The sequence below is a fragment of the Thunnus thynnus genome, chromosome 14 (genome assembly GCF_963924715.1).
Source record: "Thunnus thynnus chromosome 14, fThuThy2.1, whole genome shotgun sequence".
Classification (NCBI taxonomy): Eukaryota; Metazoa; Chordata; class Actinopteri; order Scombriformes; family Scombridae; genus Thunnus; species Thunnus thynnus.
The window spans coordinates 5798871-5824257 of NC_089530.1; the positions used below are offsets into that span (position 1 = coordinate 5798871).

The window sequence follows — 25387 nt, forward strand, 5'->3', positions numbered from 1 at the left end:
TGCCCAAAGATAAGCTGCCACTCAAAATTCCTTCACTTTAGTTAGACATGCATTTGTCCTATCCATAGATTCCAGCGTAACATGCAATATACACCACCCGTTTGTTTACAGTGTTGTAACTTGAGTCTGACTCTTAAGTCATAAACATTTAAGGTACACATGACTTTGTGGTTGAGGAGATGAATAGGTGATCTTTCCTCACTGTGCAACTGTATCTGTGTGTGCGTGTTACTCTATGTGTTTAGGATGGATGGGATATGTGAGATGGGACCAGGGAGCTGCAGATGGAGACACCACGGGAGGAGATATGTGTTTGTGGAAGAAGGAGGGGAGATACAGAGATTTGACCTCCGTGGTGCAGTCGGCCAGGTGTGGGCTGTCTCCTTGAGTTAGTGTACTCGTAACCATCTTAATGAAGCAAGTCTCTCTCTACAAATAGAAAGGAATGAGCACACATGCATATTATTTTCCTGTCTCTGCTTCTCTGTCTGCTCTCTTGGCCAAATGTTCCTTAAGTGAGGGGAACTCCAGGGGCCCAAAGAAAGCTCCAGGGGATCCCAAACAAATTATTACATTTTGCAAGGATGAAATCTTCGATTACAGTTCTGCTTCTTAATACACATTTGTTCATAGGTCCTCAATATTCAAGTATGGGATCCTCCAAATTTCTCCTTTTATTATCAGTTAAAATCTAAATGCTTGAATAGCTGCAAAAAACATGTCACCTGTTATAGTATTACTGATACTCACTCACTACCCATTTCTTTTAAAGATGTAAAACATATCTTACATATCACACACAGTTTTGGTTTGTTTAAACCAGACATGTGGTCATAAATTGCTGGCATGTTTAGTCTGAATCACGGTGTTGGCACATGTTAATGTTAATGTTAATGCATTTTCTGATCATGACTCAGTCACTATCTTCATGCAGTTATCTGTCAGCAGAATCAACAAGATATTGTGTATCAATGACAACTTGTATCATGTAACACATTTCCCTGAAACACCAGCTACATGATAATCAGCTCTTTGGAACCACAGCAGACAGGAAACTGGACTTCTTCACATCATGGTCTTTGAAAAGCTATAAAAACATGAGTAACATGAGTAAAATAAAAGTTAAAATCAAGCATTAAAAAAAGAAGAATAGCTGAGAAAAATGCAATTAAGACTCATACAATATATGTGAATTTATATATTTATTAAAATAGCAGTTTATTGTATAATTTCAATATAGTGGCAATACTTATATTTTGGTTCTAATTTTTCACACTTTCCTTCTCTTTCTGGCTTAAACTCATCTCCTACAGTGTCCTGCTATAGGCTGATCTCTTGGTTGATGATCCCTAGACGGCTGTGTGCTGTCCAATCAGCTGCAGGGGGCGGGGCCGAGGATTCTCCTGCTATCATCACATTTGACAGCTGCTGCAGCAGCTCACATGACCAAACAACAATTACCTCATACATGTAGTACTCCCACTGAAGGTGTTGCATTGGAAACACTGCTCCCTGTACTGGGCTGGGCAGGCCAGCAACAGGGGGGGCTTTCATCTGAAATGATACAACTCAGCATCCTGGGATCTAAAGGGATGATGTAAAGACTCCAAACATCAATCACTGCGATATCACTCAAGCATTCCCACAGCTAGTAGTGTGTTGTTTAATATAAAAGGTAAGCTATAACCCCAGGCAGTTCTCATCACAACATAAACCACCACTGGTTTAAGAGCAGGTATATATCTATACCTCCATTTTAATTGCTCATCCTACTCACTCTGACATATATGACGACATGTTTAACCACTGATACCATTTGCCATGTCTATCACTAATCATATCTACACTTATGCTGTGTGAAAAGATGTCATGCAAGCCCACTTTATCTTAAATTCTAGTCAAGATCCGAAAGTTATTAATTCCACATGGGTATTAATATTAATAGGATGAGTCTTTAAAATGATAAGACAGATTTTGTCAGATTTTGTCTGATGTGGTCATGTAACCATAAAAAATGTATTCAGGATCTGAATATTTTACTCAGTGTGACATAATGTTGCTGAAGTGCTTGACCAACCAGACACAGAGTCTGTTTGTTTTCAAACAGGGTGGAAAAATATCTGTGGAGTTACTTGAGGTGAAATAAAAAGAGGATATTAGGATTTAAAAGGTGGATAAACTTTATCACACAAATTAAAAGCAGGTTATATTAAGTGTGTTTGCATTTGGTCTTTTCTACATTTTTGCCTACATGGACTGTGTGTTTGTTTTACTATTTTGGGGGGTTTCATGACATTATTGCACTAAATGATATTTTACTGTACTGATATGTTATATTCCTAAAGGGATTTACAGTCTATGAATGTACCCAGCCCACCGACAGATGTTTTACAAACATTCATGGTCCCCAGAGGATGAACCCTACTAGTGACCCAACCCACCGCTTTATCTAGCATCACCTGTATGTCAAAGTTTTTGGTCAAATGTCTCAACAACTATCAGATGGATTATTTGCCAAGAAATTTGGTAGAGATATTCATGGTACTAAAAGGATGAACCCTAATGACTTTGGTGATCCCCTGACTCTTCATCTAGTGCCACCAGTAGGTCAAAGTTTTCACATATCTGGTGATTTCACCTGTAGTTTATTCATTTTTGTTTTGAGTGAAATATCTCAACATATACATACATTTTGGTAAACACATTCATGGTCCCCAGAGAATGAAATCTTCAGACTTTGGAAATCTACTGACTGGTGCCACCAACAGGTTGACATTTGTCATTCAGGTTCAAATGGTCAACTGTTGGATGGATTATCACATAATTTGCTGCAGACATTCATGGACTTTGTTAACTAATTTTTCATCTATAGTGCCATCATTGGGTCAAAATTTCATTGTGTCCAATACTTTGGTTCAACTATCTAACTATATGGTTTTCTTTACAGTTAGGATTACAGATTTACAGAACCACTATGGTTGTAAACTCCTATAATCATCCAACCAAAAGAACTAATCAGAAATGAAGGCCATTTGATTGAAAAGTGTCATCCTTACATCATCATATAATGAGTGATAAAGCATGAAATGGACTTATTCTTCAGTCTCACCTAAATCACATAATAAGCGCAACCTATTTCTTTCAAGGAGACTATTAAACCTTTGTGTGGCTAGTGTTAGTGTACCTGAACATAACTTTGCCCATAGGGATCATTTACCTTTGGTTAAATCCTGCTTCACAGTGAGGAGCCTTTTATGAAGCAGAATTTTGTATTTTATTGAGCTTTTTGAATTTTGTATCTATGGTCCATATGTTTTTTTCAATCTCTTATGCCACAGCATGATGACAACATTACTATCATATTACTGAAGGGATTTATCCATGTAAATCTTGTATTATTTTAAATGACATTTGGTGAAGGGCACATGTTGTGTTCGTGCAGCGTATATGGTTTATGTATTAGGTTGCTGCAGTGTGGGTTAGTGCTGGAGGGTACCAAAAGACTTTGCTGCCCAGGAATTCATTAGTGAGCTGCTGACCTTATTTCCCATGTGGATGACATTTAATATCAACTATCTATTTCTGTATGGAGCTAACTTTAAAGGTGGCAGCTTCAATAGAATATATTGGTTTGCAGCATTCTGCATCTCAGCATATTCACCTGTAAACAAAACATGTAAACACAAGACATTTCTCTTCACTTTGTGTATTCTCAATAGAGACAACGACATTTGAATGAATATGAAATTGTGTTTATGTGTATTTTATGCACTCTGAATGAATATGAATCAAAATAAACATATTCAATAGTATAGTTTTACATCAGTCTATTTACAGAGGACTGCAGTCTGGCCAGCAAGCAGTTTGCTGTTCTATTCTGGGAAAGGCAAACAAATGTAAGAGCTCCTGACTCCCATGTCTCCTATCCAGTTTCCAGATACTATCTTCTAGATTGTATAGTATGAGCACACACACAGACACACACACAAACACGCGCGCATACACACACACACACACTTCCTCCTTGTCACTGACCAACATCAATCACAGTCTGGACGTGCAAACTGAGGATGAGGCGGTAGACGGGAGAGAGTGACGCAGTGCAATCACAAAGAGCTCAGATGAGCTCCTAAATTAGAGTGTGTAGCCGGTGTGGACTCCCTGGGAGGGTTTGGTTAAATTACAGGCCATATTTTTAGTGAAGGCTAGGCTTCATCCTCTGGAACTGCCAGCAGCTGAGGACCATCACTCACACGCCTGTCTGCCCCCAGTTTGTTCAACACTGGGGCTGTGAACACTGTGTGTGTGTGTGTATGTGTGTGTGTGGTGAGCAGAAGTAAAATGAGAGCATTCCTTAAAAACAATTTACTGTTTTATTGCTTTGCATGTGTTACAGTAAGTGTGTGTGTATGCTTGGATGTAATTACAAATAATAACTCACCATCCGTGTTCAGCCTAAGGAGTTTGATAATCATTTTTTGGATCGTGTGTCTGTGTCTGTGTGTGTGTGCGTGACAGACAGAGACAGAGACTTCATGTAGACGTCTGCAGGGGAATGTGGGGCATGTCAGACATGTCGGTCATGCCAAAGTGTCACTAGACACCTCCAACCACAAACACACACACACACAACCGTCATCACATGATCTGCAGCTGATTACAAGCGAACGACAACATGTCTGGCTGATGGGAGAAGGGGATGGACTGATGTATTATTTAGTAACCCTGAAACACATGATACAGCGCATGATGTTATGTACTGCTTGTTGAGTGCTGGATTTGCTGTAATTGAGTGTAGTTTTAGAGGAAATGTTTCTATTGTGCAATCACTGCTGACCGTAACAAGATCAAGATGAGGAGATACACTTCACATCTTTCACAGATTAGCAGCATAAATATTTCTTTAAAGTGTGCATAATAGAGAAGATCCCATTTACACCAACATCTAAATGGTTGATGGAGGATGATATATTTCAGTGGTTGACTCACACAGATTTGGAACTATTAGAGGATCACGTCATACTTGGCTTAGTATACCAAACAAAATGAATTGAAGTGAGATACCGATCACAATAAAAGGAGTAACAACAACAATAATTGCCAAATCAACATTAATAATGCTTATAATAATAGAGGTGAGTGCCAAGACAAAAAGGGAAAAAAATATTAATGGCAATAATAGAATGAGAGAAAAACAACAGTCCACTGCTGGGTCATAAAAAAACATTTGGTCGCTTTAGCTGTGTGTTTAAAATCATACAATGTCCTTTAATTGAGAGACTGTGTAACAAAAAGGGCTGCAGTCCCTGCACAGCTCACACACTATGGGCATCAACACAATGAAAGTTGATAGTCAGCGCTTTAATCTCAGTCATTGTTTCATTTTAAGTCCAATGTGCTGGGCTGCAGAGCCAAAACAACAACAAAATGTCAGTTTTCAAATACTTATGAACTGCACTGTATAGCTGCATACAGTATTGCAGTTTCACCTGGATGCTATGTTATGCAGGTACAGTCACAGGTAGCAAAGATAGTCCATGTTGCTGATGGTGGCTGTCAGGGTGGGTGTGTTTATGCTATTTATGTAGGCCACACCTCACTAGCAGAGGTACAGGACGTTTATTAGATTATTAGATGACTGATTTAGAATATCCTCTACATTCTCACATACACCGTTGTATGTCCTCTTAAACTCCACTAGGACACCAGCGTCCTCAGATGACATTACTGTCTTTCAGAGGCTGTAGCAGGCTCAGTTTAAAAGGCTAGAGTGAAGTGATGATACTGGTATCACATGAAACTAGATGACCTAAGGAATCCATTGGTACCAACCATATCATGCTAGCTTGTCGGGAAGGGGAATAAATAGCACTCCAAGCAAGTTAGGCTAAATTTTGGTGAGGGAAAAACTGGCTTGGCCATTTCCAAAGGGTTTCCTTGACCTCTCACCTCAAGATATTTGAATAAAAATGGATTCTATATGTACCCATGAGTCTTCCCTTTACAGACCAATGCAGATTTGGGCAAAAACCATGCAGTTTTTTGTATGCAGTATAAGTGTGTTATTTTTGCCTATTCTAAAAATGGTATATTTGAATATTTCTGCATACTGGGGTCCCTAAACAGTCTTGGAATTGCACTAATTGGGTCTGACTGGAAAGCTGAGAGTATTATGGATTCAATGAGTCTAATTGTATTCATATGTGATGATGATAGTCCCCATAGTAGCCATGTCATTGTAGTGATACTATTTTTTGAAACTTGACTGCTCTGTATAGAATGACCTATTGTGACCTTTAGGGTAATCACAGCCTCATGAAACTTTACAACTACAAACTAGAGACCGAGAGCTTTCAAAGGATGTCTGGCTTTCATAGGTATATTGACAATAAGGGGGTATGAAGTGCTCACTATCCAATTGCTGAAAAATGCAGTTTACAGAAATCTCCAAATGTCAAAAGTTTTTGATACCAAATCACAGCATGAATCTTTCTATGGTGTTCCTCAAGGTCTTGGTGTCTTAATGTGGTGCTTTAGAGGGATTTTTGACCATTTTTATCAATTCTCAAGTGGTCAAAAATGGTTAAATTTCCACCAAATCTGTGTAACAAATGGTATCAACCCAAAAAATGCTGCAACAACTTATGAGACATAATAGAGCATATGAATGGCCATCATATACTTCCAAGTGGCAATTTAAAAAAGTAAACTAGGTGTGCTGTCCTGGCCTTTCTTATTCATTTTCACTACTTTAAGGATTCAGCACCCTGCTTTATTATTGTGAGTTGAGCGTGTTGTATCATATTTTTCATCATGTACTTCCATCCATATTGTTCTAAGCCCTTATACACTTTCAACTTTCAAAGTTTGAATATCTGCCTCACCAAAACACAATACTAGAAAACTTGACACACAGTGCTGAGCTGCATCTCAAGTTAATCTTCAGGTTCTTATTATATTACAAGAATATAACATCTCTGCCCAGCTGTGCGGCTGGAATAATTTAAAAACGTTGCATTGGAGGAAATCTTAGGATTTCAGAATCGTCTAATACTGCCGTTTTCTTCTGAATAGTCTTTGTTTACAGGAATTTGTGTGTAACAGCAAAAGCGTTTAAAGTCAGTCAGATTTAGATCCTGACTGACCCTGTCGCCTTGTATAAAGATTTCAGTGATTCATGAAGTTATCGCGGCTGTGTCACGTGCGTAAAATGCGCACAACACCTCTCTCAATTTGGAGACGCACCTATCGATCTCGCTGCTGCATGGCAAATCTGAGATATAGATTGAGTGAAAATGAAAATACCCTCTGAAAAGTATATAATAAATGAGCAGATATCAATATTAATTTGATACTACCTGAAAAAACAAAAGCAACAACTACTATGTCATGTCATGTTATAGTACATGTTATGGTTTGTAGTAGATACAGCCCTACAGGATGACCAGAGGGCAAAAGTTCAGACACTGTATGATGTCCTGATACACTCATAAATCAGATTACACCATCTCCATGTTTGTCCACTTAACCTTTTTAATGTTTGGTTGTTTCAGCTGACAGAGGAACTGGACGCTCCATTTAAAGAAGCTGGGGGCGAGTTGGCAGGGAAGACTCAGGGCAGTGACGCTCACACAGTGAAAGATTTTCACAATATTTAGCAGAGAGATCAGAGAGTGCCAAAAGAGTCCACAAATAAAAAGTCAAAACAATTAAAAATCATCTCAGTTTATGTTTTACTCATTGTCTTCAATGTTGTGTGTGGGGGAAAATTATATTAGCTCTGTGAAGCACCGTGACGTCTCAAACCACAATAATACAACAACCCAATTATGATGGCACACGATATATTTTATTGAGTTTAATTTATATTTTAGCAATCACTGAAATTCCTGCGCATCTGTGATGCTTGGTTTATCTGTTACAGAGACAACAGATGCCGTTATTGAATGGTTTCACTGATGGTACAATAAAATCTTTTCATTATTATCTGTCTATCTATCACATTTTGTTGTTATCTACTGTAAGGATAAGAGGACGTCTTCTATGTTCCAAATGTTTTACTGGACAAACCTGGGGTCTGTGTTTAACAGCTAAAGCCCTGAAGTTATCCCTGAAAGCCCTGAATGACAGTTAGACCCTGACTGATCCTGTCGCCATGTAGAAAGATTTCAATAATTAATTAAATTACCGCTGCTGTGCCACGTGCGTAAAATGCACACTCTAAATTTGGAGACGCACATATTGATCTCGCTGCTGCTGCATGGCAAATCTGAGATATAGACTGAAAATAAAAATACCATCTGAAAAGTTATTTATAAATGAGCTTGTAGTTTATTAGTCAAAATGTTTCAAAAGCCTGCAGATACAGTCTCTTCTATAAGAAGCTGTTTATATAAAGACCGAAACAAACTGAATGACTGAGGACGCAGTCAGAGCTAAACATTTCTTCATAGTTAGATGTGGATTTAATTTCAGTCCTTTTGCAGGTTGATTGGATGAAACTTTAGATCACAGAGGTGAGATGTGACTGTAAAAACAGTCGTGCACAAAATGGACGCCGAGGATTCCATGGTTGCTATGTTTGTCTCCAGGCGCATCAATTCTATATGATCATCATTTAAACCTCAACAAAACCTAACGGTCAAGAAAAGTTTTCACAACTTTCACTCGACGATTTCTTGCAAATAAACGCTTCTGCTGAGGACTTCTTACATCCTGTTAAGGACTAAAGACTCACTGAAACTGACGAGAGAGAAAAAACAAACTTCCATCATGGAAAATGTGAGATTTGAACACTTTGAAAGTCTATGGTGTTTTCAATGTATTTTACCGTCGAGACTTTCAGAGCCCTCAAATGTCACTGATGTTTTATATAAAGACTTTGACACGAACACTCCCCCAACCCAGGGTCACATGGTAAAAACAATATGTTGAAGGAGAAATTCAGATTAACTAATGAATTACAGGGAAATGAAGCACCTGCACATGTGCCTGTTATTTTACTGCAGTGATGCACATTGTCAGTACTGGACTGTACCAGCTCCATTTATACTGTATATTCATAAAAAAAATGACCAAAGATGCGCATAAAATAACTAAATCACGGCCTTACTGACAATAATGTCATTATTTAATATATTTACTAAGATATCACCAAGCTCCCAGCTGAAGGGATACATGTTGATGTTGTGAATTTAAGTGCAACACTGGAGTATTTGAAGTTAGTATATAATACCCAGCAGATATGTGATATTATATTTTCAGACAGTAGGCAACACATTGATATAAGGCTCTGTCCTGAAGAGGACCCCTGTGTCAAAATGAGCTTTAAGACCTTCACTATTTAATTTTTGTACTTTAGTCTTAATTAAATACATGTATTCAGGTTACCACACAAAATCTGCAGCCAGGTAATATTCCAGCACAGAAAAAGGGTACACACTGCACAGAGACAGCAGATAATGTTTTCTCTGGGGTCTCCTGGTCTGTTTATGGGCAAATATTAGGGAATGGAACTTTCCCCCATTTTGAAGGGGAAAGTTCAAATTTTTGCAGAAATGGTGAAATGAAATTCACATTATTCAGTGTCATTTGTTGCATTTACTGCACTTGTGGGGCCTCCTTCTAACATGTGTGTATTGTTGCAGTGTGATGTTCCCACCACCCTGCAAGTCTCGAGAGACAGCAGAATCTCTGCACGCCGGGCAGATGCTGCGAGGAAACCTGCAGCCTGGAACAAGTGTTCATGCTGCAGGGATGACCAGGTTAGACTTCCGAATTTTCTTTTTTTTTTAAAAAAATCTTTACAAAACATTTCATCATTTACTATTTAGGAATTGTAGAAAATCAAAATGTCTCTCTAACAGCACTCTAACTTGCTGACTGTCATCAACTATCTGCAGCCAATTGTAGAACTGAACACTATCTTGTTGTCAGATAAAACAATTGGACACTGTTCATGTCACATGAAGTACTGAACATAATGTGTTTTATTAGTGGTCAGTGCCACATTAACTTTTTAAGTCGCATTGTGGGATAATTTGAGTTCACTATTTAGGGTTTAATTAGGCCATGATAATATTCACTGGACTGTTTAGGGTATATGAATCCTCACAAAATACAGAATCAGACAACACACTATGTTCACTATATTGTGAATAATGAATGATTTTGGACACAGCCGCTGCTGCACAGTTTTATTGCACTGCATACTGGACTTACTTTTCACTTGACTTAGTTCCCATCAAGCTGTGCCAATTCACAGCTTTACTCTGTGACATTATTTTCCTTGAAATTAAATTGCATCTTGTATCCAGACTTGAATAAACTAAGGGCTGTTCTTCTAAAGCCCTGTTAAATTGTGAACGTTTTTTACTTGATCAGTGCATCTAACGCAGATTTTTCTCTTGTGAGACTGAAAAATTATCCTCTGCTGAACTTCCTCAGGAGCAGAAACACCAGCAATCTGCTACTACTGCCAAACGTCCCCGGAAGAGGAAGCGGACCTCCGTGGCCCGTCCTTCCAAACCTTCTGTTGAACCCCCAGAGGTATTGGCTCCCACTCCTGAGCCCTCAAGCCCGGCTGCTGACATTCCAGGGTTACTGAATTTGGTCCCTCGGTCTGCCATCCCACCTGCCGACCTGCCAGTGGTCTCAAATGTGGCCCCCGGCAGCCCCCGGCCCTCCACTGCTCCCCTGCAAGCTGACAGCCCTCTGAAGATACACAACCGCTCAGTAGAAGAGTACCAGCAGATCTACCATGAAGTGGTTGATGACATGCTGACGTATGTTTGTGAAAAATCTAAATATTTTTCAAACAAATCATGTCACATTTTTATTATCACTTAAAAATCTATTGGTCATTTTTTTCAATATATAAAAACTTTTTAATCCCACATATTGTGATTATTAAATGTTTGCTTCTTTCACTCCTCACAGATACAAGAATGGCCGGCCGCGTCCATACAGTTTGGAGCTTGGCCGTCGTATCAAGCAAAAGCTGTGGGAGAGACTGAATCGTCCCACGTTTACGACCTCAGCCAATGAGGACGGGCTTGTGAATGTTGATGTATCATATGGGGTTGGAGTCTATCCTCCCCTTCATGATGTAGATATTTCATTAGAACCAAAGCCTGAGCAGCCACCAAGAAAAAGAGCTAAGAACTGAAACTGAACTGACAGTATCAGTAATGTGTAAATAGTTAAAGACATTAGAATAGTTCAATAAGATCAAATCTGTAAATCATATTTAGTTTTAAGTCTTTTTAACAGGTAGAATTGTGTTGTTTCATCAGTAAATGCAGCTTCTGTCTGAACTTTTTTCCAGCCAACTACACATCCAACCTCTGCTGTTGCAGCCTCCACCTGCATGCTCTACCATCCACCTGCAGCCTGAAGCTCCACCTGCAGATTACAGAAAGTACACCTCCACCTACATCTTCCGTAAACCACCTGAAGTGCTCTGTTTTGCCCTCCACCAGTAGCCTGTTTCAGCCTCCATCAGATCTAACTGTGCCTCCAACTGATACCAGCCATCTGCTGTCCTAGCCTCCACCTGCAGAAAGCAGATAGCTGCTTACACGTGCTCCACCTAAAATGTTTTACAGACAAATTCCAAACAACAACAACGACCTGAACCTCCACCTGCAGTTTCTGCCAGAAAACTGTAGCCGTCGCCTCCACCTGCAGATTCTGGTAGACTGCTATAACCCGAATCTCCACCTGCAGCCTCTGCCAGCAACCTGCAGCCGCCACCTCCACCTGTAGATTCTGGCAGACAACTGCAACCTGAACCTCCACCTGCAGCCTCTGCCTGCAATCTGCACCACCACCTCCACCTGTAGATTCTGGCAGACAACTGCAACCCGAACCTCCACCTGCAGCCTCTGCCAGCAATCTGCACATCGCCTCCACCTGCAGATTCTGGCAGACAGCTGCAGCCCGGGCCTCCACCTATAGCCTCTGCCAGCGATGTACAGTTGCCGCCTCCACCTGTAGATTCTGGCAAACAACTGCAACCCGAACCTCCACCTGCAGCCTCTGCCAGTAATCTGCACATCGTCTCCACCTGTAGATTCTGGCAGACAACTGCAACCCGAACCTCCACCTGCAGCCTCTGCCAGTAATCTGCACATCGTCTCCACCTGTAGATTCTGGCAGACAACTGCAACCCGAACCTCCACCTGCAGCCTCTGCCTGCAATCTGCACCGCCACCTCCACCTGTAGATTCTGGCAGACAACTGCAACCCGAACCTCCACCTGCAGCCTCTGCCAGTAATCTGCACATCGCCTCCACCTGCAGATTCTGGCAGACAGCTGCAGCCCAGGCCTCCACCTACAGACTCTGCCAGCAATGTACAGCCGCCGCATCCACCTGTAGATTCTGGCAGACAGCTGCAGCCCAGGCCTCCACCTACAGCCTCTGCCAGCAATGTACAGCCGCCGCCTCCACCTGTAGATTCTGGCAGACAGCTGCAACCCGAACCTCCACCTGCAGCCTCTGCCTGCAATCTGCACCGCCACCTCCACCTGTAGATTCTGGCAGACAACTGCAACCCGAACCTCCACCTGCAGCCTCTGCCAGTAATCTGCACATCGCCTCCACCTGCAGATTCTGGCAGACAACTGCAACCCGAACCTCCACCTGCAGCCTCTGCCAGTAATCTGCACATCGCCTCCACCTGCAGATTCTGGCAGACAGCTGCAGCCCAGGCCTCCACCTGCAGCCTCTGCCAGTAATCTGCACATCGCCTCCACCTGCAGATTCTGGCAATCGACTACAACACGAACCTCTACCTGCAGCCTCTGCCAGCAATGTACAGCTGCCGCCTCCACCTGTAGATTCTGGCAGACAACTGTAACCCGAACCTCCACCTGCAGCCTCTGCCAGTAATCTGCACATCGCCTCCACCTGCAGATTCTGGCAGACAACTGCAACCCGAACCTCCACCTGCAGCCTCTGCCAGTAATCTGCACATTGCCTCCACCTGCAGATTCTGGCAGACAACTGCAACCCGAACCTCCACCTGCAGCCTCTGCCAGTAATCTGCACATCGCCTCCACCTGCAGATTCTGGCAGACAGCTGCAGCCCAGGCCTCCACCTGCAGCCTCTGCCAGTAATCTTCACATCGCCTCCACCTGCAGATTCTGGCAATCGACTACAACACGAACCTCTACCTGCAGCCTCTGCCAGCAATGTACAGCTGCCGCCTCCACCTGTAGATTCTGGCAGACAACTGCAACCCGAGCCTCCACCTGCAGCCTCTGCCAGTAATCTGCAAATCGCCTCCACCTGCAGATTCTGGCAGACAGCTGCAGCCCAGGCCTCCACCTACAGCCTCTGCCAGCAATGTACAGCCGCCGCCTCCACCTGTAGATTCTGGCAGACAGCTGCAACCCGAACCTCCACCTGCAGCCTCTGCCTGCAATCTGCACCGCCACCTCCACCTGTAGATTCTGGCAGACAACTGCAACCCGAACCTCCACCTGCAGCCTCTGCCAGTAATCTGCACATCGCCTCCACCTGCAGATTCTGGCAGACAACTGCAACCCGAACCTCCACCTGCAGCCTCTGCCAGTAATCTGCACATCGCCTCCACCTGTAGATTCTGGCAGACAGCTGCAACCCGAACCTCCACCTGCAGCCTCTGCCTGCAATCTGCACCGCCACCTCCACCTGTAGATTCTGGCAGACAGCTGCAGCCCAGGCCTCCACCTGCAGCCTCTGCCAGTAATCTGCACATCGCCTCCACCTGCAGATTCTGGCAATCGACTACAACACGAACCTCTACCTGCAGCCTCTGCCAGCAATGTACAGCTGCCGCCTCCACCTGTAGATTCTGGCAGACAACTGCAACCCGAACCTCCACCTGCAGCCTCTGCCAGTAATCTGCACATCGCCTCCACCTGCAGATTCTGGCAGACAACTGCAACCCGAACCTCCACCTGCAGCCTCTGCCAGTAATCTGCACATTGCCTCCACCTGCAGATTCTGGCAGACAACTGCAACCCGAACCTCCACCTGCAGCCTCTGCCAGTAATCTGCACATCGCCTCCACCTGCAGATTCTGGCAGACAGCTGCAGCCCAGGCCTCCACCTGCAGCCTCTGCCAGTAATCTTCACATCGCCTCCACCTGCAGATTCTGGCAATCGACTACAACACGAACCTCTACCTGCAGCCTCTGCCAGCAATGTACAGCTGCCGCCTCCACCTGTAGATTCTGGCAGACAACTGCAACCCGAGCCTCCACCTGCAGCCTCTGCCAGTAATCTGCAAATCGCCTCCACCTGCAGATTCTGGCAGACAGCTGCAGCCCAGGCCTCCACCTACAGCCTCTGCCAGCAATGTACAGCCGCCGCCTCCACCTGTAGATTCTGGCAGACAGCTGCAACCCGAACCTCCACCTGCAGCCTCTGCCTGCAATCTGCACCGCCACCTCCACCTGTAGATTCTGGCAGACAACTGCAACCCGAACCTCCACCTGCAGCCTCTGCCAGTAATCTGCACATCGCCTCCACCTGCAGATTCTGGCAGACAGCTGCAGCCCAGGCCTCCACCTACAGCCTCTGCCAGCAATCTGCACACCACCTCCACCTGTAGATTCTGGCAGACAACTACAACCCGAACCTCCACCTGCAGCCTCCACCTGTAGCCTCTGCCAGAGGCTACAGGTGGAGGCTGCAGTTCGGGTTGCAGTTGTCTGGCAGAATCTGCAGGTGTATGCGGCGATGCAGATATCTGGTAGAGGCTGCAGTTGGAGGCTAAGGCTGCAGCAAGCTGCCAGAACCTGCAAGTGGAGGGGGTATGCAGATTGCTGGCAGAGGCTGCAGCCTGAACCTTCAGCAGCAGCCTCTACCAGCGACCTGCACCACCTCCTCCACCTGCAAGTTGTGGCAGAATGCTGCAACCTCAACCTCCACCTACAGATGCTTCCAGCTCATCTCTGAATCATCTGCTTCCATCTGCAGATTATGACAAACAGCTCCAGCCCAAACCTCCACTTCCAAGCCTCAGCCCCCAACCTCCAGTCTCCACCACCTCCTCTGCCAGCAACCTGCACTGCCGCCTCCACCTGTAGATTCTGGCAGACAACTGCAACCCGAGCCTCCACCTGCAGCCTCTGCCAGTAATCTGCACATCGCCTCCACCTGCAGATTCTGGCAGACAGCTGCAGCCCAGGCCTCCACCTACAGCCTCTGCCAGCAATGTACAGCCGCCGCCTCCACCTGTAGATTCTGGCAGACAGCTGCAACCCGAACCTCCACCTGCAGCCTCTGCCTGCAATCTGCACCGCCACCTCCACCTGTAGATTCTGGCAGACAACTGCAACCCGAACCTCCACCTGCAGCCTCTGCCAGTAATCTGCACATCGCCTCCACCTGCAGATTCTGGCAGACAGCTGCAGCCCAGGCCTCCACCTACAGCCTCTGCCAGCAATCTGCACACCACCTCCACCTGTAGATTCTGGCAGACAGCTGCAACCCGAACCTCCACCTGCAGCCTCTGCCTGCAATCTGCACCGCCACCTCCACCTGTAGATTCTGGCAGACAACTGCAACCCGAACCTCCACCTGCAGCCTCTGCCAGTAATCTGCACATCGCCTCCACCTGCAGATTCTGGCAGACAGCTGCAGCCCAGGCCTCCACCTACAGCCTCTTCCAGCAATCTGCACACCACCTCCACCTGTAGATTCTGGCAGACAACTACAACCCGAACCTCCACCTGCAGCCTCCACCTGTAGCCTCTGCCAGAGGCTACAGGTGGAGGCTGCAGTTCAGGTTGCAGTTGTCTGGCAGAATCTGCAGGTGTATGCGGCGATGCAGATATCTGGTAGAGGCTGCAGGTGGAGGCTAAGGCTGCAGCAAGCTGCCAGAACCTGCAAGTGGAGGGGGTATGCAGATTGCTGGCAGAGGCTGCAGCCTGAACCTTCAGCAGCAGCCTCTACCAGCGACCTGCACCACCTCCTCCACCTGCAAGTTGTGGCAGAATGCTGCAACCTCAACCTCCACCTACAGATGCTCCCAGCTCATCTCTGAATCATCTGCTTCCATCTGCAGATTATGACAAACAGCTCCAGCCCAAACCTCCACTTCCAAGCCTCAGCCCCCAACCTCCAGTCTCCACCACCTCCTCTGCCAGCAACCTGCACTGCCGCCTCCACCTGCAGATTCTTGCAGAGAGATGCATCACAAATCTCAACCCACAGCATCTGCCAGCAACCTGCACCGCATCCTCCATCTGCAGATTATTGCAGATAGTTCAAGTCCAGCCCAGCCTCCATCTTCTAACCACCAACTTCCAGCCTTTGCCTGCAACCTGCACCACCCCCACCACCTGCAGATTCTGGCAGACAGCTATAGTCCAAATCTCCACTTACAGACATTTCCAGTTCCTCTTTGAAACATCTACCAGCAGCCTGCACCGCCTCCTCCACCTGCAGATTGTGAAAGACAGCTCCACCCTAGCCTCCAGCCTCTGCCAGCAACCTGCAACACCCCTTCACCTGCAGGTTCTGGCAGAGAGCTGCAGTCTGAATCTCCACCTACACCTACATCAGGTGTGTATGTCTTTCACATAAAACTCAGTACTCACAGCAGTACTGTAGTTAGTGCTGCACAGTAGAAAGTATTGTTTTGTGCATATTTCTGTTACATTGTGTCTTCTCACATTGACCCTTTGTACATCATGAGCATTGCTAGACGGTACTGAGTAGTTTTCTCTGTATTTTAACAGAGGATTTATGCCATGTGTGGACTATTTCTTGGATTACTATCGATTGTTTCTCTTTCTATTTTAGTGTGAATGTTTTTTATTGGGTATGTTGGGTTTTGTGCACACACTGCAAACCAGTTTCCCTCTGAGATAATAATAGAATTAATCTTAATCCTCCACTTGCAGATACAGCCCAAACCTCCACCTCCAGCCTCCAGTTTCTGCAAGCTACCTGTACTGCTGCCCCCTCCTGCAGATTCTGAGAGACAGCTGCAGCCAGAACCTACACCAACTTCCTCTGCTAGAAAGCTGAAGAGCCCCACTCCACCTGAAACTTCTGCCAAACTCCACCAACAGCTTCTTACAGTCATCCACAGAACCATCCTCCTCCAGCTCACAGTAACCATCTGCTCCTCCAGCCACTGCCTGCAGTCTCTATCAGTAACCTGCAGCCCCAATATCAGGAACCGGGCTATAGTTTGATTAATACAGTGACTAAAAACATATGATTTATCCATGACTGAGCCCTGTTGTAGCTAAAATGATGTTTGAACATTTGGGAAGTTAAAACCACAAAAACAAAAACGAGTATTTATGTCATGTTTACTGCTTTGGCAAATGTTGTAAGTGTTTGACTACAGATTTTTTGGAAATATCAAAACAAACTCAGTATTTTTTGTAATTAAATATGTAGAGAATTTTCATTCTATCTCAGGGAAGGTACCTTAAGGGAATTGCATATTGTTAAAAATGGACCTCCGGCACTTAAATGCACTTTACAGTAATTTCTTTAATTGTACTGAAATGAATTTGCCTCATTCATTATTAGACCCCTACTTAATGATGCCATTTCTACTTATTCAGTTATTCAGAGTTTCTTGCACATATGACTAATTTTAATGTTTTTTTCATGTGTTTCATATTCCAATTCAAAGATAAAATGCCTGCTGTATTTTCAGTGTAAAATGATTTTTTGTCATTGCTATAATCTGAACATTATGACAACAATTGACCAACATGATCTAAAAATTCAGAGGGATGTCAGTGTGCAATATTACTACAATAAAAGATTGCCAAGCTTTTATTATGTTATGTATCCATTTCTTTATTTCTGAAGATTTTAATGGTTGAAAAGTAAGTCGAAGTGAGCCAAACATTTATCTCATAGGCAGGGTCTATGTCCCATCCCAAACTGGAGGAAATGAACAGAGAGTAATTGACAAGTGTAAAGACAAAACTAAAGACATGTTCTGCTATGACAAATATACAGAGATAAGACTCAGAATTCATGACCAAATCCAGATGTTTTGTAGTTAGTATTGTAGCTGTAGATGTTCTCCATACAGCTATATTGATTATAGCCACTTTAAGGTGAAATAATCATTGTATTCTGGTTTTCTGAAGGCTATACTGATCTACTGATAAATTAAAAATTAATTTTGCCATCACTTTGCCATCCATTACTCAAACTTTTCCATCCTCCAAAGAATAACATTTTGGAAAAACACAGGGTTCTAGGTTCAAGGTTAGCCCCAAATCAATCAAATCCTACTTTGGTTTATTGCCAGTATCCTTTACACTCCTAGCTGTTTGCGTCATTTATTGAGCATCATGTGTGGTTGAACACCTGTCGACACACGTCAGACGCCGGCAGTCTGCGACATTTCCTCTGCTGAGCTATCTTTAGTGAGTACACAGGTTGAGGAGCTGCGTTCCCTCCTGTGTCCAGGCCTATTGTGTGTTTTTACTGGGAAAAGGAACCTACGCCAGACACTAACAAAAGGACAACACCCATCCTCTCATGTTGAGGATGAAGGCAGGAGGACCAAAACAGTATAAACAATATAAGCACATTTCACTGTTGCTGGAAACAGTGTCAAGCCTCAAGCCTAACATCCTGTGTACTGTCTTGGGATTTTCCCATTGCATGTTTGATAAAGAAATATGTGTTGGGGTCATCAGATCAGGAGAAAAATACTGAAAGGCTGACACACTGGGCTATTGGTAAATGGTAAAAAGATGAGATACATTCTTTCATCTCGACCTGACAGTTTAATTCACCCATCAGATAGGCCTACAGCGGATAATCTGATGGTCAAAAGAGTGGCCTTTTTCATAGGTGTAAAATTACAAAATTACTTCAACTTTTGAATGCTAGCACCATGGAGTAGTAGCAAAATGTGGTAAAAGGCTTTATTTAACAATTTTTAGTCCCTTTTGTCTTGGCAAGCACTTAATCATCTTTATATCCCCTGTTTTGCCCATTCAATATTTCCTTTATCTCACCATAGGCTATTACCAATTTTTCATATAGAATGATGAGAGAGTGTTTTCATGTAAGTCCAGAGGAGTGATGGGTCCATGGTGTGTGTGTGTGTAACGTCAGTTGAGCAATCGAGTTTCATTGACCTGTCCGATAACAGATAATATTTTGTCAGTTTCAGGGTTTGATAACTATCAAATTTTGACATAATACTTAAAATACTCCTGCTGTTGGGGTAAAATACGTTGAGGCCAATGTGTCCTATTACAAAATATAATTTGAATGTTTCTGAGGGATTTCAGATAAAAGTAACTTTTTAATATTTAAGACAAGGTTTTACTGTTATGCCAGAATATATGGAAATCATTTCATTATATTAAAAGAAGATATGTTTCTTTATAACTGACAGAAAATCTTAAATTTTATTTTTCTAAATGAGAATCCTTTCATTTTGAAAATGATTTCTTCATATTAGACCTTGTATCCCCACAGAAGGCACAGGTTTAGGGCAGAAAGAAATCTGTTGCTTCTCTTCCTTCCCCCAACTCACAAGTGCCATCTACTGGTTGTAGTTCATGACCTACTTTCCCTCCAAGCTTCATAGAAAATTTGTCACACCTGGACAACAGAAGAATCCACGCAATAACTGGCTCTGTTGACGTTAACAGTGCCAAATCTTCATGCTTGTAAATTAAGTAAGTTCTTGCATGAAAAAAAGCAAACGAAAAGTATTTTATGCTTTATTACTACTGATTTATTTGTATAAAAGTGTAGAAAATCATAAATAGAGGTTATAAATACTGAATAGATGAATAAATACATTAACCAAACTGTTGTCAATTTGAGATGATAAAAACATTATTTAGGGCTGTAGGATCTTCACAGTGTTGATCCCATTTCCAATACTGCTGCAAAGTCCTTGTGGTGTTTTTTATGTACACATCTCTGAAGCAATACTGAAATGACAAAAATCAAAATATTAAATATGATTTCTAACTGTCCTGTAATCCTTTATCACAGAGTTGTCAGCAGAAAGCCATTTTCTCCTCAGTAGCATGGCTGCCCAGACCCTCTCCTCCCAGCCAGTCCTCATCCAGCTCCCCCAGAATTTCCTGCAGGGATAGCTCAGGCAGGGGGGCGTGCTGGACCAGCGTCAGATGTCCGGACTCCCTGCATCCTTCCAGAGCAGCCCCGCTCCACGAATCCTCCATTTGCCAGTACTGACCTTCTAGTGGAGGGCTGTTTTCGAGACTGGTATCCCAATATCCAGAATCAGGGGTGTCCGGGGTGGAGGAGTGGGAGGTGGAGCAAGGCATGTAGATCTGCTGCTCTGCTGATCCAGGATACATGAAGCCTGCTGCCTGGTTGGAGCTTGAGTTGTAGTTTCTCACTTCCATGGGAGAGTGGCACCACAGCGGCGTGACAGGGGATGTTTGGCTGCCTGGCTGGGACCAGTAGCCCCTCAAGGGTGGGCTGCCCTGCTGGAGCCCATACATGGAGCCATAGTGGCCACGCTCCTCAATAGTGGAATAGGCTGGAGGACACTGTCCATAGAAGCAGGCCTCCTCCATCTCCTCCTTCACCTGGGTTGGGTAGGCCGGTGGGGGACCCTGAGGGACTGAGCCAGCCTGAGGGCCCCTGGCTCCAGTATGGGGTGAAGGTAGAGCATCCTGGACTGGGCTCTCAGTCTGCCATAGCGCTTTCTTGGCTCCTTTGCACTTCAGGGTGCGAGCTCTTCTGTTCTGAAACCACACCTGGACAGGAAAGACAGAAAAGAGGAGTTTAGATTTGAATCAGGACAGATAAACAACACATTCTGTTCTGTTAATCATTCTTCTGGGCAAACAGGCACCAGTGTAGGAGGAGGAGAGCAGATCTAGTAGATGTCAGCTGTCAGAGCCTGCTGTACAGTCTATCTGTCACCTCAAACAAGATCCCGATAAAAACAGCTTGTGTCATCTTTAAAGATAGGGAAATCAAGTGATAGAGTGATAGTGCTATCAACAGTTGTATGCAGGATGCATTTGGAAACAGAGCCCTTCTAATGATCAGAAACCACAGTACAAAATGCCTTACCACACAACCATGTGTGTTTGCTTATACACTTATGTGCAAAGCATGCACATTTGTGTGTATTTAATCTTGGAAGAACATCAGTATCCAATTCTCCAAATAAAGATAATCCTCAAACTTATCTGAACTTACAATTTCACTGAAAACCATTCATTAATTTCATCTTCATATTTATTCCTAAGATACAGGGTTTTTTCAGTAAATGTGATGCCAGGGGCGACTGCATACCTGGATGCGTGACTCTGGAAGGCCCGTGGTCTGGGATAGGCTCTCTCTGAGGCTGATGCCAGGGTACGGGTCAGTCTCAAAGGTGATGCGCAGGAGCTCCACATGCTCTTTGGAGAAGCTGGTCCTCTTCCTGCGGCTGGCACTGCGAGAGGAGGTGCCACCGGAGCCAACGGGCCTGGCATCATCTGAGGGAGGAGAAGAGAGCAGGTTCTACATCAGATGGGATCCACAACACATCTTTCCCAATTTCAATCATTAAGTTCTGCTTGGTCGCTCTACGGGCTTCCCTCTACAGCTGTTATGAAACAGTAAACCTGACTAATGCAATGCATAGATGCAGAATGTTGAATATTTACCGTCATAGATTTAATTAACTGCCTTTTCTGTTTGCGTGGTTCTGATGCTGTACTATCAAGTATACAAAACAAAGCATGTATGTCTTTATCACTGATTATACCAGACCCTTGTTCTAATATTAGCAAATTCTTTAAGGGGTTCTAGCTTTATAGGTGGCAGGTTTTACATTATATGACATGCAAGTAGTGTCGACATGTTTACACAACCTAATACAAGGATCTGCAAATCATTTTAAAGAGGCTTTTCTGTTATTGGCAATGTGCCTGACACTACCTGTCTGTGCAGTAAAACCATCACCCGGTAAGCAAGTTAAACACATACTGAACTATTTCACCCAGAGCTCTGTCATTTAAAGAGTTTGCAAAAACTAAAGCATATAGCTGCAGGTTATGAACAAAGCAAAGCAAACTGACAAGCAGAATTACTTGTTTTCAATCTTATAGAGTATAAAGCAGGTCTTACCATTGCTGGAGTCCTTCCACATAGCAGCACTTAAATGAATGAAGCTCACAAATAGATTTTGTAATGCACTTCTGATGTGACAGAGTTCACAGTATGGCAGTGTGTTCCTTCACTGGGAGTCTCTGAGTGTGTCTCCTGGTTGGGTCAGGGTACCTTATATATTGATCACCTGAGACCCCAGAAGGCCATGGTAAAGCCACAACAGAGTGTCGGGGTGGGGTGTCGTTTTGCTTTGAGGATGGGTGGTCAACAGAAGTACTCTGAGCAGAGGATCCCTTCTACCCCCCCCCCCCCCCCCCCCCCATCTCCCCCGTTATCACCTGATCCCTATCAAAGTGGTGGCAAGGTCAACAGCAAATATGACACACTACAGAACAATTTGGGCTGAGACAAAAGAAAGTCTGTATAGGATCGTTAGCCTCATCGATACCACTTAACTCAAAGATGACAAGTACTCATACATGAGAATATTTGTTTAGGTTTTTTGTGTGTGTGCTGCTGAACATGTGACATATCAGATAATATAAAAGGCAGGGCCCACATTCACAAACTTTGTTTTAATCTTCATTGTTAAACTACATCCATGATTTGTGTCTTTTTTGCTTCTATTTAATAATGACGTGCATAGTTTCAATGTGTTTTGTAGTGGTTGTAGTTTTGTGGTTTGTCATTAATATATATTGTTACAATGCATATTAATACACAATGTATTAGGCCAGTGTTTTTAAGGGTACAGATATTCTGAAGTGGGAAAAGACAAGACACCTAAGCATTATAAACATATCTTTCTTAATATTTCAAGGCTATCCCTTCATTCAAATTTGGCTACTGGGAGTCATCTGATTAGTGTTAACAAACAAACTTTAGAGGCTTTGCAAACTGTTGAACATTAATCAACCGACAATAGCCTTCAAGAAATATTTAACTCACAGGCCTTAGCAAAATACAAAACAGCATTCTGAGCTGAAGCCTATCAGCGGCTCCTGTTTTCTTTTCATATGCAGGGCAGCTCCCTGCTATCACAAGAGAAAAGACAAAGGTGGGTAATTATTCAGTGATTAATTGGACAGCTATTTGGTCCCACACAGCAGCCTCATTACAGTGAGCATCAAAGTGAGCTTGTCAAATGGTTTAACATGTCCAGGCTTTGACCGAGCTGTATGCAGATGCTGTGACCTTTAACCTCAATATGTCAAATGTGTCTTGATTGTGCTGACCTGCTGCCAGAAAACAGGCATGTGATGTCTTAAATGAAATATCATGTTTTATTTAATTATAAACATGATGAATATGTCTCATCCTATGCCCATTCACAATATAGTCTTCACCTTTGACCTCTTTCCTGCCAGTCAATTTATCATGATTTCTGAGCTTGTACCATGAATAAGAGCATCAGCTAGATAGAAAGTTGAATGCACAGGAAATGTGAATTCTAACATAGTGAATCAAGTCAAATAGTACAAAAGGGCAAAGTGCAGAGAGAGATTTACAGTATATGTAAGAGTTTTAGAAAACAGTGCAGTTTGAAGTTTACCAAAGTTATCTACAGCAAAGAAACAAGCCGTGTCTTTTTATCTTTATCTGGACAACTAGCAGAATCAATGTCTCCATGTGTGGAGACGGCTCCTGAAAGTCCCACTAACTCTCCCTCTGCTTTATCCAAATCCTATCAGACATCATACGCAACACTTTGCCGACTCTAGAAGCTCCTAAACTCACTCATGTGAATTAAATATTCTATTGAATTCTGAATCGCCATATTAAAAACTTGCACTGTGTATTTCGCTATCTAAAATTAGTATGATAAAATAATAAAACGGGAAAGAGTCTTATCAAGGAACCATTTTGGTAGATTAAATACTTGCTATGCCCAAGTTTACATACAATGATCGAGTGATTAAAGATAACTAAACACTGGTTCAACCCATGGGCTATTCAACTAATGCAAAATCACTATGAAGCACTTTGTTTAGTTTTGTCTTGACACTACAGAGATCTGCATATTTTAAAAAGCAAAAAGTCATGTGATCAGCTTATCTCTTCATGTAAACTGCAAAGCATAATCCTCCAAACAGTAAAACAGTGATGCTGCAACTATGGCTGTCACAGAGTCACAGGGCTGCACAAATCAACTCATACATCACAGTTTGGAAATAGGAAAAGGTTGAATTTTCATGTTTGGCATTTATTTATTAGTTTAACATGCATTTTAAATTTCTATGCTATATAATAATGTGTTCATTTTTAAGTTGGTAGTTGTGGGAAATCATGTAAAAGAAAAAAAAAAGAGGAATTATGAGCTTTTTAGGAATACAAAATTATTCTACGGTTACTGACATCATATTTGGTGATTGTAATAATGTTATAATGTTAATAGTTTGGTTCTGTGTAACAAGATACATGATTAAGACATTATAAAATAGTAGAAAATGAATGTATTATAATTAATTTACAACCTGATTATTGTAGAATTGATTAAGTTTATCAAGCATTTTCTCCACATCCAATCTCTTGATTTTTTGTTTGTGCAGCTGCATAACTCCAAAATTAAATAATTGTAAGTGTTTAGGAACAGCCAAATAATCTAAAACTCTATAGGGGTCAGTAGTCCGCTGCTTCATTATTTATTTTATTAAGTATAAATTCTGAACTACAGTAACAGTCAAAAGTTTGGACATACTTTCTCATTCAAGGGAATGCATAGGCTGTGTAACAATTAACAGCTCTTCATAGAGCCGACAGGACAAAGTCTGTTAACAAATGCATCTCCTCACAGCAGCTGCGTACTACATCCAACCATTACAGCCAACCATACTGATTCTAACTGTGGTGTGGAAAGAAAGTGAGAAAATTAAGTATACTAAAATGTCAGTATTCATGCTAAAATTGCTTTTTTATTGAGTGTGGTATTGATGTACAGAATTATCCCACAATAGCAATAGAGGAGCAACTCACAGCAGGAAACATTTAAACAGATTGTGGACAGATGTGAGACAGCTCCAGTCAGAAGTCAGAAAACAGTTTTAAGTATTAAATGCTTTGAACAGCGTTTTGCTTTCTCTTTGAAAATGGCAATTGATTTCTAAAATTACCATTGGCACAAATTGTATTATTTCCCAAAGTTGTAAAGCCTTCTATCTACCTGAGCAATGCTAAAGTATTATAATATATGGTGTATGGTATTATAATACGTTATATAGTGTATATTATATATATTATATAGTTATATAGGGTTTTTTTTTACTTTTTACTACTACTACTGAAAGCTCCAGGAGCACAAGAGGGCAGC

The 25387-nt window shown here is 42.7% G+C and overlaps 3 protein-coding genes across 5 annotated transcripts; 2 read left to right on the forward strand and 1 right to left on the reverse strand.

Moving 5' to 3' along the window:
- The first annotated feature begins 8115 nt into the window (after positions 1 to 8115).
- Positions 8116 to 15124, forward strand: LOC137197596 (uncharacterized). 3 transcript variants are annotated; one of them, XR_010931470.1, is made up of 5 exons: positions 8527 to 8781; positions 9648 to 9764; positions 10447 to 10784; positions 10939 to 11419; positions 14971 to 15124. XR_010931470.1 is itself a non-coding variant. In XM_067611093.1 (4 exons), the coding sequence occupies exons 1-4, from the start codon at positions 8773 to 8775 to the stop codon at positions 11165 to 11167; spliced, it is 693 nt and encodes a 230-aa protein (XP_067467194.1). In that variant the 5' UTR covers positions 8527 to 8772; the 3' UTR covers positions 11168 to 12089. The 3 variants fall into 3 exon arrangements, 1 of the variants encoding a protein (XP_067467194.1); XR_010931471.1 differs by lacking the exons at positions 8527 to 8781; positions 14971 to 15124 and adding an exon at positions 8116 to 8516 and having other exon boundaries at positions 10939 to 12089; XM_067611093.1 differs by lacking the exon at positions 14971 to 15124 and having other exon boundaries at positions 10939 to 12089.
- Positions 15125 to 15990: 866 nt separating this feature from the next.
- LOC137197597 (uncharacterized) lies at positions 15991 to 17787 on the forward strand. The gene is made up of 2 exons (XM_067611094.1): positions 15991 to 16560; positions 16902 to 17787. The coding sequence occupies exons 1-2, from the start codon at positions 15991 to 15993 to the stop codon at positions 17196 to 17198; spliced, it is 867 nt and encodes a 288-aa protein (XP_067467195.1). The 3' UTR covers positions 17199 to 17787.
- Positions 17788 to 19910: 2123 nt separating this feature from the next.
- On the reverse strand, positions 19911 to 22120 carry LOC137197556 (double homeobox protein 4-like protein 2). The gene is made up of 3 exons (XM_067611052.1): positions 22099 to 22120; positions 21280 to 21464; positions 19911 to 20732 (listed from the first exon to the last, which is right to left on the reverse strand). The coding sequence occupies exons 1-3, from the start codon at positions 22118 to 22120 to the stop codon at positions 20004 to 20006; spliced, it is 936 nt and encodes a 311-aa protein (XP_067467153.1). The 3' UTR covers positions 19911 to 20003.
- Between the last annotated feature and the right edge of the window lie 3267 nt (positions 22121 to 25387).